At 41.7% G+C, this 15,705-nt stretch overlaps 1 protein-coding gene across 1 annotated transcript; it reads right to left on the bottom strand.

Annotated features, from left to right (window-relative positions):
- Positions 1-4,076: 4,076 nt before the first annotated feature.
- Positions 4,077-5,018, bottom strand: LOC125282465 (olfactory receptor 52H1-like). Its single transcript, XM_048217305.1, has one exon. The coding sequence runs from the start codon at positions 5,016-5,018 to the stop codon at positions 4,077-4,079; it is 942 nt and encodes a 313-aa protein (XP_048073262.1).
- Between the last annotated feature and the right edge of the window lie 10,687 nt (positions 5,019-15,705).

A 15,705-nucleotide genomic window follows, 5' to 3' on the forward strand; every position in this document is an offset into this window, starting at 1 on the left:
TTTGCACAATATGACATCAGATTTATTTCCCCGGAGACTCCTAAGCCCTGCAGAAAGGCATTTTATTGGTTTCTCTCTACCTGGAGTTGACTGTGCCTTTCCTTCATGCAGTTGAGGGGTTGGGATTTTATTTGGTTAAAGTAGGCTGCCCACGTCATGAGGGGTAAAGTTGCCTAAGGGCGATAGAGTGACCACTGAGTCCACCACCCCCAAACTATCACAAACCCCCTAACAAGAACAATAGATTGAGGGGAAATGTTTTAATATACAGTTTGAACTAAAATTCCTCTGGCTTTCCATTATTCTTAGAATATTAAACTCCTTAAAACGATCTAGATTTTTGTATCTTCTTCAATATGACCTTTTGCTGTTTCATCTACCTAACCCCCCCCCCCCCACCACCAATCAGGTTCCATTTCCTTTAACACTTAGCCTTTCTTCAGCTCTGTGTCTTTATATGTGCTAATCCCTCGGCCTTCCTCTTTCTTTCTTCTTTTCTTTTTTTAAAGAAGCATGGTAGAGTTTATTCATCCATAGTGGAGTAAACGTTCATAAGTATTTACTTTTCTTTTTTCCAGATTTATTGAAATACAATTGGCATATATAATTCTATATATGTAAAGTGTACAGTGTGATATCTGACGTAGATACACATTGCAAAATGACTGATTAACACATCTGTAACATCTCAGACTTAGTCTTAATGTGTGTGTGTGTCTGGTGAGAATGCTTATGCTCTACTCTCCTAGCAAATTTCAAGTAAACAATACAGTATTGTTAACGATAGTCATATGCCGTAGATCAGATCTCCAGAACTTATTCATCTTATAAGAGAAAGTTCGGACACTTGAACCAACATTTCTCCTTGTTCCCCCTACCCAGCCCCCACTAACAATCATTCTACTCTTTGGTTCTGAGCTTGCTTTTCTTTAAGGTTCTACATACAAATGATACCACACAGTATCTGCCTCACTGTCTGGCTTATTTCACTTAGAATAATGCATTTCATCCATGTTGTTGCCAAATGCAAGATTTCCTTTCTTCTTGTGGCTGAATAATATTCCATTGTGTAAAATCAGATTTTCTTTATTCTTTCATCCATTGTTGAAAACAAGTGCTTTCCATGCTAGGCCGTTATGAATATGGCAGTGCAGATATCCCTTTGAGATACTGATTTCATTTCCTTTGGATATATACCCAGAAGTGAGATGGCTGGATCATATGGTAATTCTATTTTTAAATGTTTAAGGATCCTTCATACTGATTTCCATAATGGCTGTAATAATTGACACTCCACCAGCAGTGTTCATGGGTGCCTTAACCTCCAATCCTCACCAATGTTTGTTCTCTTGTCCTTTTCATAATAACCATCAAAGCAAGGGGGCACCTGGGTGGCTCAGTCAGTTACCCGTCCAACTCTTGATTTCAGCTCAGATCCTGATCTCAGGGTCTTGAGATCAAGCCCCATGCCCCTCTTAAGATTCTCCCCCTCCTTCTCTGCCCCTACCATCCAACCCTTCTCTCTCTCTCAAAAAAAAAAAAAAAAAAAAAAAAAAAAGCCATTAGAGCAGGTGGGAGACAATAGCCATCGAAGCAGGTATGAGGTGATGGTTGTGGTTTCTGCTTTTCCCTGATGCTTAGTACCTGTTGACCATTTGTATGCCTTTTTTTTTTTTTTTTGCAAAAAAGCCTATTCAGGTTCTTTGCTCATTTTTAATCAAACTATCGTCATTATTTTTGCTATAGACCTGTATGAATTACTTAAATATATTAGAGATTAACCCCGTTACAGATACATGGTTTGCAAATATTTATTCCCATTCCTTAGGATGCCTTTTCATTCTGTTGATATTTCCTTTGCTGAGCAGAAGCTGTTTCCTTTGTTGTGGTCCCCTGTGGTTACAGGTAATCTCTTCCAGGAAGGATGGTCTGCACACCTAAGCTGAAGCTGTTTTCTAGATGATAGTCTGTATCGAAGAGTACTGCTTTTTAATTTTTGTTTGTTTCTGTGTGTCATAAAACCTAAGAATCTGAAGTTACATGTCCATTGGTCTGTTTACTTGACTGAGGCTCTCCTCCCTCAGTAAATTACAAACACCAGGAGCATAAGACTCATTTCTATTCAACATGGTAAACAGTGTACATAACACAGTGCTTCAGAAATGTTTGTCAAATATTTGGTCAATATTCTGGAAGGAAGGAAGGAAGGAAGGAAGGAAGGAAGGAAGGAAGGAAGGAAGGAGCGTTTCCTAGAATGCACTCAGTACTCTAAATGTGCTAGAATATTCAGACTACACTAGACCTAAGGAGATTTATATTATATTGATTCCCAGCAAAATTTTTAGCCTTTCTTGAATGGAAATTTAGGATGTTCTACTGCTCTACACTGGGATGTGGGACATTTTCAGAGTCCCATGAAGCTACATTCTGTAAGAATATGATTAATTACCGGTACCTTCTCTCTGTGAGCTGATTCTTCATGGCAGGAGTAATTGAACTTCTCTAAACATCCTACTGTCTTCTAGTTTATATGCTGTATGAATTATGAAACTAATCATGCTTATCTCTCACACAGACTTGAGCTTAAATCTTCACCCTTGTGCAGTAAGAGAATACAAACTCATGACAGAGGGAAAGCACATAAGCCTATTTCTTATCTTATTTTGTTAAAAAATCTTTATCACTACTTTTTCTTTCTCTTCCTCCACTGGCTCTTCTATTTATACTCCATAGTATTTTTATTTATGGTGTTCAAAATACAACAAATAATTTTCGAGAAAAATATATGTGACTCTTGTCACATGGGAAAAGAACATACAGTCAAACTAAGGTCTCTGGGTCCACAAAAACAATCTTTCTTATTACAATTCTAGTTGAGAGTTACTGTAGGATGGTGACTCTAATCCCATGTGAATGGGGTGGGAAAGCAGTAGAGTTAGAGAGACCATGTAGAACTCTGGTGTTCCCATTCAGAGGGAAGTGAGGAGGGTTGGGACCAATATGGGGAGACAGGGGGTGCTCACACTCACTGGGGACTGCAAGAAGTTGTATAGAAAGAAGCAATAGGCATTGTGGGCATCTTAGATCTGGGAGAAAAACAGACATCAACTATTGTTGACACCTGACAAACACCAAAAATAGTTAATCTTTGACAAATTTAGTGACTGAGTGACTCTCTCTGACCCAATTATACACATGTTGGGTTTGAAGAGAGAATGAATCATACAAATAAAGATACATGGTTAGCGTTGGATGACATCTCCTTTGAGATACGAGAAGGAAGAGAAGACTTGGGCCACCAGTACTTCCAGCTGCCCAGGTTTCAATCCCACATCTTAGTCTGTGCGTACTTTTCCTTTTCATTGGCTCTAGGAAGTTAGGATCATCTTTACGTTTATTCTTCGGGGACTCTGACCACTCACATCTCATTTGGCTTTTTCTAGCTTGAGTGAAAAATGAGCTTTAGGTTTCTGATTGTCTTTTTCCTTTGTCTAAAATAAATGCCTGCACTCGTAACTTGAATTCCAGGATTATTTGCCATTCATTTATATAGCAAACATTCCTTATGCATCTACGACAATTCACAGCCCATGCTTGATGCTGTCTAGAAATGAATTAGAGTAAGCAAATTGAAAGTCCCAAACCTCAGAGACATCACAATAGAAATTCCTTGATCTTCAGTGACATATAAACTCCTAAAAAGTATAAATCTGAAAAAAAATAATTTGGATTCCTTAGACACACATTTATCACAAAAAAGAGATGCTGACCTTTTTATTGTTTTCAGTAACAGTTTTGTAACTGCCTTAGGACAATCAGACAGAATTGCCAAATTTTCATTTCTAGAAATAAATAGACTCATATATACTATTTTCTACACTCAGATTTATTTATTTATTTATTTATTTATTTATTTATTTATTTATGCAAAGAAATACCTGAGTAGCTTCTGCCTAAAATAACAAAGAAGGCAAACCACATCTCTGATTAATAAGGAATTGTTTCCTCTGTCCCCTCTCTGGACCCTTGGCCACAGAGTCAGTCTCTAACCTACCCACCCAGACGTCAGGCCTATATCACTGGGACCCCTGGGGAAAGAGCAGGAGAATGACTTTGTCCCGGATCTGCTTGGTCTTTACTCCATAGACAATAGGATTGAGTGCGGGTGGGATGACTACATAGAGGTTGGCGAAGAGGATGTGAAAGGTATGAGGGACATTGTGGCCAAAGCGATGGGCAAGGATGGAGAAGAATGCTGGTATATAGAACATGAGGATGACACAGACATGGGAACCACAGGTGCCAAGGGCCTTGTGGCGGGCATCCCGGGACGGGAGGCGGAAGACCGCACAGAGGATGAGGGTGTAGGAGACAGCAGTGAGAATCACATCTGAGAGGACCGTCATGATGGGAACACAAAAGCCATACCAGATGTTGATGGAGATGTCCGCACAGGCGAGCCGGGCAACACCTATGTGCTCACAGTATGTGTGCGGGATGATGCGTGTCCTGCAGAAGGGTAAACGATTTACGAGAAAAACACATGGAACAAAAACACAGAAACTTCTGAAGGAAATTCCCACAATAATTTTAACAATGGTTCTGGGGGTCAGAATCGTGGTGTATCTCAGAGGAGAGCAGATGGCCACGTAGCGGTCAAACGCCATGGCCAGGAGTATCGCCGAGTCCAGGACAAAGCTGTAGTGCAGAAAGAATAACTGGGTGAGGCAACCAGGAAAACCGATTTTTTGGGGACCACGCCAGAAGATGGTAAGGGTTTTGGGGACACATGTGGTAGACAAGATCAGATCTGTCATGGCTAGCATGGAAAGGAAAAAGAACATGGGTGCATGAAGACTCCGCTCCACAGCAATGAGGTAGAGAAGGATACCGTTGCCCCCAATGGCCACAAGGTAGACAAAGCAGAAGGGGATGCTGATCCAGACGTGGTACTGCTCCAGGCCGGGGATGCCCAAAAGGGTGAAGTCACCTGTGTTGGAGCTGCTCAGGTTGTGCATGGCCCGTGTGGTCTGCGGAATGGATTCTGTATCTGAAAAACAAATCGTGTGTAATGACCCTCAGTAAATTGTATGGTAATTCTTCCTCCACTCTCTCCTTCAGGCCAGCTCTCCTCCTTCCTCTCTGCTAAGAACGAACCTCCCAGTGCTAGTAAAAGCTCTACTCATCTCTTCAAGAAAGATTCCCTAGACACGGTATCCTGGTAGCAGTCACTCAGTGTTTCTGGAATTTTCTTCATACTGTTCAAAATGCTATTCCCATTTCAATGACTAAGTGTCCCTGGATCAATGTAATTTCTTGCTATACTAATGTGAGCAGGGAGAACTGCAATCTAATCACAAAGAGAGAAAGAAATGAAGAAAAGTGGGGTACAGTGGGAAAATAAGGTGATAATTCACAATGACAGACTCCTGCTACAGGTTAGGCTTTATAAACAGAGTATCATCTCATTTGGAATAGTTTTGTGAGATAAGCATTTTCATCTTCCTCATTTTTTTTTAATTGTTTTGCTATAGAATCTAACACTCTGAGAGAAAATCTTGCCCAAGATGTCATCTTGGATGACAGGCAGAGCCAAGATCATTCCAGTCCGCAGCTAATCCTCCTTCATGCCGAGGTGCCCCGCCAGGTGATTGCTCAGCGGACACACTGCTACATGCCAAGCACTGAGAAGGGGCCTGGGATACAGGGAGCTGCAGTGTGTCCAGCGCACTAACCCTATGCCAATTGCAATTACTCTCCTGATACCCCTTACGCTATAGCACCTGGGATTTGCAAACCAGAATGTTCTCTGAGGTTGATGTTTGGTGCCTCACCATGGAGAACAGTATGGCTATGGATATGCAACTCAGCCTCCAGCCCCCTCTTAGCATTGAATGAGTGGTCTTGATTAATACAGAGGGGACCTCTAGTGGAAGAAGTCTAGAATTGACGCATTCTAAATCCCAGATGAAGAGAAAGGCAACTTGGCGTTATATTCAAACAGTGAATCATGGAACACTACATTAAAAGTTAAAAATTGAGCTACCCTATGATCCAGCAATTTCACTACTGGGTATTTACCCCAAACTTACAGACGTAGTGAAGAGAAGGGCCATATGCACCCCAATGTTCATAGCAACATTGTTCACAATAGCTAAATTGTGGAAGGAGCGAAGATGCCCTCCAACAGATGACTGGATTAAGAAGATGTGGTCCAGGGGCACCTGGGTGGCACAGCGGTTAAGCATCTGCCTTCGGCTCAGGGCGTGATCCCGGCGTTACGGGATCGAGCCCCACATCAGGCTCCTCCACTATGAGCCTGCTTCTTCCTCTCCCACTCCCCCTGCTGTGTTCCCTCTCTTGCTGGCTGTCTCTATCTCTGTCAAATAAATAAATAAAATCTTTAAAAAAAAAAAAAGAAGATGTGGTCCATATATACAATGGAATATTACTCAGCCAACAGAAAGAACGATTACACAACATGGATGGGACTGGAGGAGATTATGCTAAGTGAAATGTCAAGCAGAGAAAGACAAATATCATATGATTTCACTCATTTATGGAACATAAGAAATAGGAAGATAGGTAGGAGAAGGAAGGGAAGAATGAAGGGGGCGGAAAAAAGAAAGGGGAATGAACCATGAGAGACTGTGGAGTCTGGGAAACAAAGTGAGGGCTTCAGAGGGGAGGGGGGTGGGCGAATGGGACAGGCAGGTGATGACTATTAAGGAGGGTACGTATTGCATGGTGCACTGAGTGTTATACCCAAATAATGAATCATGGAACATTGCATCAAAAACTGGGGATGTACTGTATGGTGACTAATATAACAAAATAAAAATTTAAAAAAATCAACTAATAATGTCTGTGTGGTGACTAACATATCATAATAAAAATAATAATTAAATTAAATTTTTAAAAAGCAAACAAGCAACCTCTATAACATAAAAACTAATATTTTGGGAAATCGTCAGCACACTACATAAGGCTAAATCTCTCTACATGAAATAATTTCTACAATCCTCTTAAAAATCCTATGAGATGGGTGATAATGTTGCCTACATTTTGAAGATGCAGAAACGGAGGCACAAAGAAGTTAACTAATGTGCCAAAAGGTGCATGACAAGTAAATGTTAGAGCTGGGAATAAAGCCTCTGGAGTATGTTCATAGACTCTCATGTGATAAAGGAAATTCTCTATAGAGTGTATGGCAAATGGCAGGTACACGATATCTGTACAGCAGAAGACGTAAAATTAAGTCACATGAAGAAAACAGACAAATCCCTTATGAACCTACAGACAAATGCTGTGTGTGCAATCTATACCCACAAACACAATGACAACATGAAAGCATGAACTCAGATGCAGAGAACAGGTTCGTAATTGACAGAGGTGGGGGGGGGCAGTTAGAGAACTGGGTAAAGGTGGTCAAATGTACAAAATTTCAATTATAAAATAAATGAGTCCTGGGAATGGAATGTACGACATGGTAACTCAGGTTAATAATGATATATTGTATATTTAAACCTGCTAAAAGAATAGATCTTCAAAATTCTTATCACAAAAAAAATTTGCAACTACGCACGGTGATATGTGTAAGTAGGCATATTGTGGTAATCATTTCACAGCAGGTTTAACATCCTCGTCAGTCGCCTACCCCAACCTTTCCCCTCAAAGTATGATAACATCATCTTGAATAGCTTCATTTTGTTCCTGAAAGGTCAGGTACCCTCTTCTAGGACTCCATCTTGAAGAACTGTAACTTAGGATTGACTGGCCTCATTAGCCACACGTCTACACAAGCTAACTGTGTATTGCTCAGCTGTGTGGTTCAGGGACTATCAATTTGTTCTTCAATAACCTTGAGCCCTCTGGGGCATTGACTATCTCACTACTTTTCATTCACTATCCTGGTGTCTTTGCATTCTTCTTTTCTAGAATAAATTCTGATTGATCATGTCAACCACTCTCTTACACATATTTTCTCGCCCACGCTCCACTGACCTCTCGTCACGTGTGTATGCAGAACTGAACTCCTAGATTCACGAAACTAGTAAGTCCTTCGGATCAAGATGGAAAGGCACTTAACTAGGTATATTTGTTTTGCCATAATTTCATGATCATCAACCTTGAGCTTCACCACAACACTGCCCAATGATGTAACAACGTGATCTTTTCAGCTCAATGTCCGGGATAATTTTTTTCCTACTTTTCTCCAAGCATATCTACCAATACCAACTCCCTCTTTCTCAACAGATAATCTTTCATTTTCCTTCACACGGAAATTTGAAAACATTGGATATGAAATCATGTAAGACAGTCATCACATCTACATATATATGTATATACATATAGACACACACACATATATGTACTCTTTTTTTTTTCTTGTTATAATTGGAAAAATATCCCTTTTGTATCTGGGCCCAAAACCCAACCCATTCTCACTCTCTCAAATCTTCCCTATATTCATAATCATTCATTCACTTTCTCGTCTTTGTCTTCAACCTAGGTTTTTAAATTTTCTACTCCTTCAGCATTTAAACAATTAAAATGACTCAAGTATTTTCTAGTCTACATTATACAGAGACATAGTTAGATATGTAGTTGTCTACACCACATACGTGCTTCTCATGTCCTACTCACCCTTTAACCCATGCTAATCTCATTTCTGTCCTCACCTTTCCACCAAAGCAGCTTGTGCTCCCATTACCAATGAAGTCCGTGTCCCACCCTGAGTCCTTGCTGGACTTCTCAGCAGCGTCTGACACTAGTCACTATCCCCTCCATCTTGAAAAATCCTGTCAAGGTTTTACCACAACATTTTGGGTTTTTCTTCAGCCTCGCTGGCATCTCATCTCATCCTTTGCCTGTTCTTCCTATTCTACGTATCTTAAGTCCCGGGGCTCCTCAAGGCTCTGCTTAAAGCCCCCTGTTCTTCTCTTCACACTTTTCCTGGTCTAGCTCATCAACTCCTAAGATCCCAATTAATAGCTATACGTGACATCTCCCAATTCTTTACCTCTCCTTTACAACTTACGAGACACATATATTCAACTCCTTTCTGGATATCCTCTTATGGATCTCATAGGCACACAAATATAATTTTTCAACAATAAAATCAAACCCCTCATATATCATCACAAAACTGATGATTCATACTGTGTCTAATAATTCAGGGTAAGCAATATCGTGGACTCAATAGAGAAGCACAGCTGAAGCTTCTCATCTTCCTGGTCCACCACTGTTTCTACTCCGGGAAGTCTTGCCTTGTTTCTCACTCAGCAGTAATCCTCTTCTGGGCAGGAGAAGATACTCTGCCATTCACACAGATTCGGCAGCTCATCTGACCTGGGTTTCCACTCCCACTCTGAGGGGTCCTCCTTCTGACTCCATTCACACATGCAGGACTTCTTCCTGGCATGAGTCACTGGGGGTCCGGGGGGCACACAGAGCTGCATGAACCAGCCACAGACTTGAGACTCACCTCCCTCCATCTGCTGCCTCGTCCCCATGGCTTCCAAGCCAGAGCCCGTGTCCTCCCTCTTCCTGCCCCGTGATCCTTCTCAGACTGCCTCGTTCTCCTCAGAGTGGCTCACGGACATTGTCCTGCCTCAGGGGCTTGAGGGACCAGTATTCCCTCCAGGGAAGAGCAGAACAAGGAACATTCCATGCAGCTAGAAGCAGTGACACAGAGAGAAGGCAGAGTGGAAGAGTCAAGAACTGAACTCTGGCAGCAAGGGTCCAGTCCCAGCTCTGTAGTATGATTTGGAGGGAAGCGATTAAGCACTTTGGCCCTTGGTTTATTCAGAATTTGTGATCCCCATGCTCAGTGTGGAGGAGGTGGGAGTGAGAGGGAAGCCAGGCACAACGTTTCTTTTCTTTTCTTTTCTTTTCTTTTCTTTTCTTTTCTTTTCTTTTCTTTTCTTTTCTTTTTTCTTTTCTTTTTTTTTTTTTGTTCCCTTTCAGCACAGTGGTTAGAATCTAGAGCGGGCTCTGAGGCCACATAATCTAGGTTCAGACCCTAGTTGAGCACAAGATACTCGACTGCTCTATGCCTTTATTTCCTTTCCCTAAATCGGGGATAAGGAATCTTGTGAGGATAAATAAAAAAAAACAAATATTGTAAGGGAAAATAAAATAACATATGTAAAGCAATTCTGGAACTTCTGGACAAGGTGGTGGAGTAGGAAGATTCTGAGCTCACCTTGTACCCTCATAGCCCTAGATAACAGCCGTATCAGTTTAACCAACCCAGAAAATGACCCAAAGACATGTGGAACAGGCTCCCCACAGTAATTGTTAAGAGGACACCACATCAAAAGGGGTTTTTGATCTAAACTATATGACTTGAACTATGAAATGACTTTTTCATAAAAAAACACAATGAAAAATGAATAATGAATACATGAACCCTACCTGAAACACAACCAATACCCAAAGTACGTTAAATAGAATTGTTATTATTATAATTTTCGCATTTGTATTATTCCTGAAACTAGTCCTATTGAGACCTTTTCCACTTCATTCTTGGTTCTTATTTCATAATCATTGACCATCCTGTAATATACCTTAAAAAAACAACAAAGAAGGAAGAGATAGAGACTAAACTAATGATATTTGAAAGCAGAATGGTCCTGAGTTTGGGAAAACCAAATGGCTAAAACTAAGGCTGAAAGATACAAATTAGACCTGATGAGTACAAACTAGGAACCTTCTTTGCCGATGGAGCCGAGAAAAGCAGGTTGAATACAAGACTGCTCCAAATAAAATAGAGAAGGTGGTGTTGTCCTTTAATCACCGTACCTAGTCCCCAGTAGGTACCTTTCACGTTTTTCTGACCCAGGAAGAGTGAGAAGGGAGTGGACATATCAGCCCCAGTTCTCAAATTAAACAGTCACACCGGCCCTCCAACACGGCTGTCCTTGACATCACAAAATTGTTCTCTGAAAAAGGTGTGAACAACACATTTCCATCAGGACAAAGAAGCCTACTGGACCACCCCATGGGGATTGGAACCTCTAGCAGGACGTTCAGTGCTTGGCTCACTGTGGCGTACATCCACGTAGGGCACAGGGAGGAGAGCTTCTCAGAGTCCCCGGACCCTGTCTTGGGGGTGACTGATCTAGGCTGAGGAATTCGTGCTGCCAGAGGGTCAGAGCTCTCACCTCTCTGCTGGGGAGGTGGGATTAAAGATGAGGAAGGGGCATCCAGCCTCCATCTACCCAGGGCTGCTCCAGTCCCTGCTGCTCCCACTTGGCCATTCAGTAGTCAGTGCACTGTGACCTGCGGACTCTGAAGGTGCTCCCAGGGCAAGCCTGAGGGAGAGCAGGTGTGGGTGTGGGTGATTTATGGGTCTCTTCTCTGGCCATCAGGGGGGCACGGACTCTGCGTCCCTGGTGGGATTGAGAACCCACGAGTCACAGCTGTGCACTGTTAATAAGGGATTAGCAGAGGTCTGCAGTCATCTCTGCTGACTCCCCTGGTCCCCCCAGGTTTCCATGCCTGATGCACTCAGATCCCAGGAAAGGAAGACACTGAGCAGGGAGGTCTCTGGAGAACCCCTGGCTGGGGCGCAGCACACTCAGATGGAGACGTGCTTCACGCTCCACAAATAACAAACCCAACTTCCCCCTAGACATGGACAGTCCTCATTACTTAGCATTGTTTCTGCCCCTTAGCCTGACATACAGACAAAGCAGCGTGGTGGGAAGAGCCTGGGCTGTTGAATTGGGCAGACATGGGGTTGAATAGGTTCCACTACTACCCAGACTGGAGCAAGGGTCTTACTCTCCTGACCCCGTGTTTTTCCTTTCTACAATGACAAATCGTAGACCTTCCCCCAGGAGGTGGTGTGAAGACTAGAGCAGCAAGTCTGGAGCACCAGCAGGGTGCCTGAGCTCGGGAGAATGACACAACATTGCTCAAGGGCGTGTGGCTTGCAGAGTCAGCTTGAGGACACACTGTGGTTCTCTCAGAAGCCTGCTGGACTGACATCTGGTAGCTAGTGGACCCTCACTGTAGACATTAGTAGTTTCACAACTCTCCCCTTTCTCGAAAATGACCTGGCTTCCACTTATCAGGGTATAAGAGGATGTGGTAACACCAGATATTTCCAAATATGTCCCCACACTTGGTATTTGTTTTTAGACCTAACTCTCATGAGTTCTGTTGTGTTGATACTGTCACAGAACAAACTTGCAGCTTACCAAAAAACAACAAAATCTTTATAATATTGTTATCCTGTGTTTTAATATTCTAGAATAGTCCAATAATCTCTTCTCATGTCCAGCCTTTCCCTTGTGAAGTATGTGTGGATACATTGGAACTGGACATGTGAGAGCAGTTGTCAAGATACGACCTGCAGACAGAAAGAGCAAGCCCACTCTGCAAACATGACGATTTATTCCCAGGAGAGCTAAGTGAGGAATCCACCCTGCACTGCTGTTCGTGGGCGTCCGTGCCAGGCAGGCTGCCCATTTTACAAGGACCACGTCGCATCACACGTACAAGGGAGTAGTTAGGGAGACAGAAGCCAGCTCACAGAACAACTAAAGGTGGCAAAGTATATTTATTTCATCATGTAATATAAATTCTCTACAGTAAATGCAACTCTGCACACTTTTAAGAAACAGTAGGTATATTTCTGCAAGTCCTTCATTTGTTTCCCATCCTTAATCCAGTAAAACCTAATATAATGCGTTTCATGTCTTTGAATACAATCATAGATATGAGATTGTGCGTTACATGGTTATTTAAAATTTTATTTTTCTAGGAATTTATTTTATTCTACAAAAACCTTAATATATAGTTTTTGGAAATTTAAAAAAAAACCTCTTCCTTGCTCACTGATAGTTTGAGAAGAGCTTTTCTAGAGGCCTCTATATATGGTCCTATACAAGTGTACCCACCTTGGTGAGTCAGTGCTATTCTTCAGCAGAAGAATGAACTATGGTGATGGCTTGGTGGATCTTGACTCAGTCTTGGATGTGTCCTCCCAAGTTTACACTTGGAAGTAAAATAATAAGAAGGCAACACGAATACACACTCATATCATATTCTTGACTTTGGCTTTACTGGAAATAATGCTTATATTTGTGTATCAATTTGTCTGACTCTTATGCCTATGCTCAATTACTTTTCAAGAGGAAGTAAAGAATGTGCGATAAATTATTAACTTTTGAATGTCGACAATAGCATCAAGCAATGAGATAGTTTACAAGCCTCATCTGCTGCTATTCCAACCAGCTTCCTAAATCTACCCAAGACAGTGTATGAATCCTCCTACTTCTCACTGCCCAACCCCTACAAATCCCCTGGGCAATGCATCATCACTACGAATGATTCCTCCATCAACCTACAGATCAGACAACAGATTTTTTAAACACATGCTTTCTCACTTAGGCTCAGACAATCCCTTCCAGCTGGTAGGTCCTGCTCCCCTTATTGTTGAGGATCAACAGCTTTGTGTTCTTCTAGACCATCACAGAAATGAACTTTGCCAGAAAGCTGTCCTTGCCTCTGAGGAGCGGTTGGGTATGCTTCCTTTTTGCTTCCCTAACATCCCATGCTACTCATTGCAATGCGTACGATTAGCTGAGCAAAGTATCTATGTAGGTGATATATTCCTTTTGCCAACCTAGAAGCTTTCTAATTGTAAGAAGCATGGTTGGTATTATATACATATTGGTAGTGCCAATTTCTATGCATTTTGTTTCCTATAACCTATACTTTGTGAACGATACTAAACTGAAATTATGACCTATAAATCATTGCACATTTATTTTAATATTATAGGTTCAGAATGACAGGTGCAAGGCATTAAATCTCCAACTGCCTTCTTTCTTCGAAGAGAGATATTATAAATCCATTCCATCACTCGTTTTTATACAGCCTACCTTATTATCCTGAACACAATAACTATATCTAGTTGCCATTGGCTCATAAAATGAAACACAGCTAATGTGGGGGTAAACAGGATGATGGAGTGAGTAGCACTAAAATCAAAGACACAACAAATGGAATCCCAAACACCTAAACAATGGTGACATGTGGAAATTCTGGAAGACAGGGTTTAGAGACACATTCGTGAATCCCTACTATTTGTAGGATACAGCTCTAAACTCTGAGGATGGAAAGGCAAAACCCTTCAATTCCCCTAATGAAATGGTTTTAATATCCCATAACTAATATAAACGATGAGGAATTTGCAAAAAGAAAAAAGATATGGGATAACACAACTTATATGTGACAAGCTAATGCTGATATTTGTATAACTATTCTCTTTTACATCTGGTCAGACCATGGAATGTAATCCATGGTCTGACCCTGGAACAGAATGTTTGCAGCCAGTCTCATCACAAAGAGCCAATGGCAGCTGGGGGCACCAGACTTGACCTTGAGAGAAGAGAGACACCAGGCTTAACCTGTTTTCAACTTCCATAAACACTAAAGTAGAGGGGGATTTTATTTTATTTTAATTATTTATTTAAAATCAATTTAGTTAACATATACTGTAGTATTAGTTTAGGGATACAATTTAGTGATTCATCATTTGCATATAACACCCAGTGCTCATGACATCAAGTGCCCTCCTTAATCCCCATCACTCAATTAGCCCATCCCACCCCTCCAGCAACCCTCAGTCAGGTCCTAAAGTTTCTCCTCCCTTATGGTTTTCCTCCCTCTCTATTTTCATCTTACTTTATTTTTCCTTCCCTTACTCTGTGTCCATCTCTTTTCTTTCTTAAATTCCACATATAAGTGAAATCCTATGATATTTGTCTCTCTCTGACTGACTTATTTCACTTAGCATAATACCCCCCAGGGGAGGAGGGATTTTAAATGACAACGATGAGCTCAGAGGTAAACACGCTGATGAGGTTCTCCTCCCAGATGAGAATGGCAGTGGTAAGTAGTAGAATATTAACCTAACAGCTAACATTAGATGAGTATTTTACAATCTGCATTATTTGTTTCATCCTAATACTGGCCCTCTTGGGTAGGAATGCAAACACTAGGATTCATCAGGAAGATCATATACGAAATCGAGGATATCGAGCTACCAGCAAAGAGGCCATAAGTCACAGAAATAAATGAACCCCATTGGAGAGGAATGCTGGAAATATAATAACAGATCCCTGGGCCAAAGATGGCGGATGGGAGAAGGTAAGGGGCACAGTGCAGGAGACGATCTCTTGCTTGTTCTAGCTCATTAAGCTTTCATGGGAGCCATCCCTGCGTGTTGGTGAATACGATGGGCTTGAGCTCCCACCACGATGAAATGAGTTCGCACCTATAAACCACCTCAGAATATATCTACTTAGATTCCTTCAGCTCTTGGCTAATCCATGTTCTCAGCAGGATGGGAATAATCAGAAGAGAATAAGGAGTCACATCTTCTGATATTCGTGAGCACATTTAGCAAGCTGGTACATAGAACAGACCCCTCCTTTAGTAGTTAATGGGCTTAACTTAAGCCAGTTAGACTTCACCAAAGCAGGAAAAACAGGCTCTGATATTCCTACATATTTTTTCTTCCCTCTGGAGTTGTTTTCCTGTGAGGTTATTTCAAGTTGGAAAACCTCTGAACTGGGGATTGGCAGATTCTAGTCTAGCTCCGCTTTTATGACTGCCTTGCTGTGTGCCTTGGAAAAATCGCTCTGCAGGCTGCAGTGTCCTCCCCCTAGAATGAAGTTGGAATGA

This window comes from Ursus arctos, unplaced genomic scaffold (genome assembly GCF_023065955.2).
Source record: "Ursus arctos isolate Adak ecotype North America unplaced genomic scaffold, UrsArc2.0 scaffold_22, whole genome shotgun sequence".
NCBI classification, from domain to species: Eukaryota; Metazoa; Chordata; class Mammalia; order Carnivora; family Ursidae; genus Ursus; species Ursus arctos.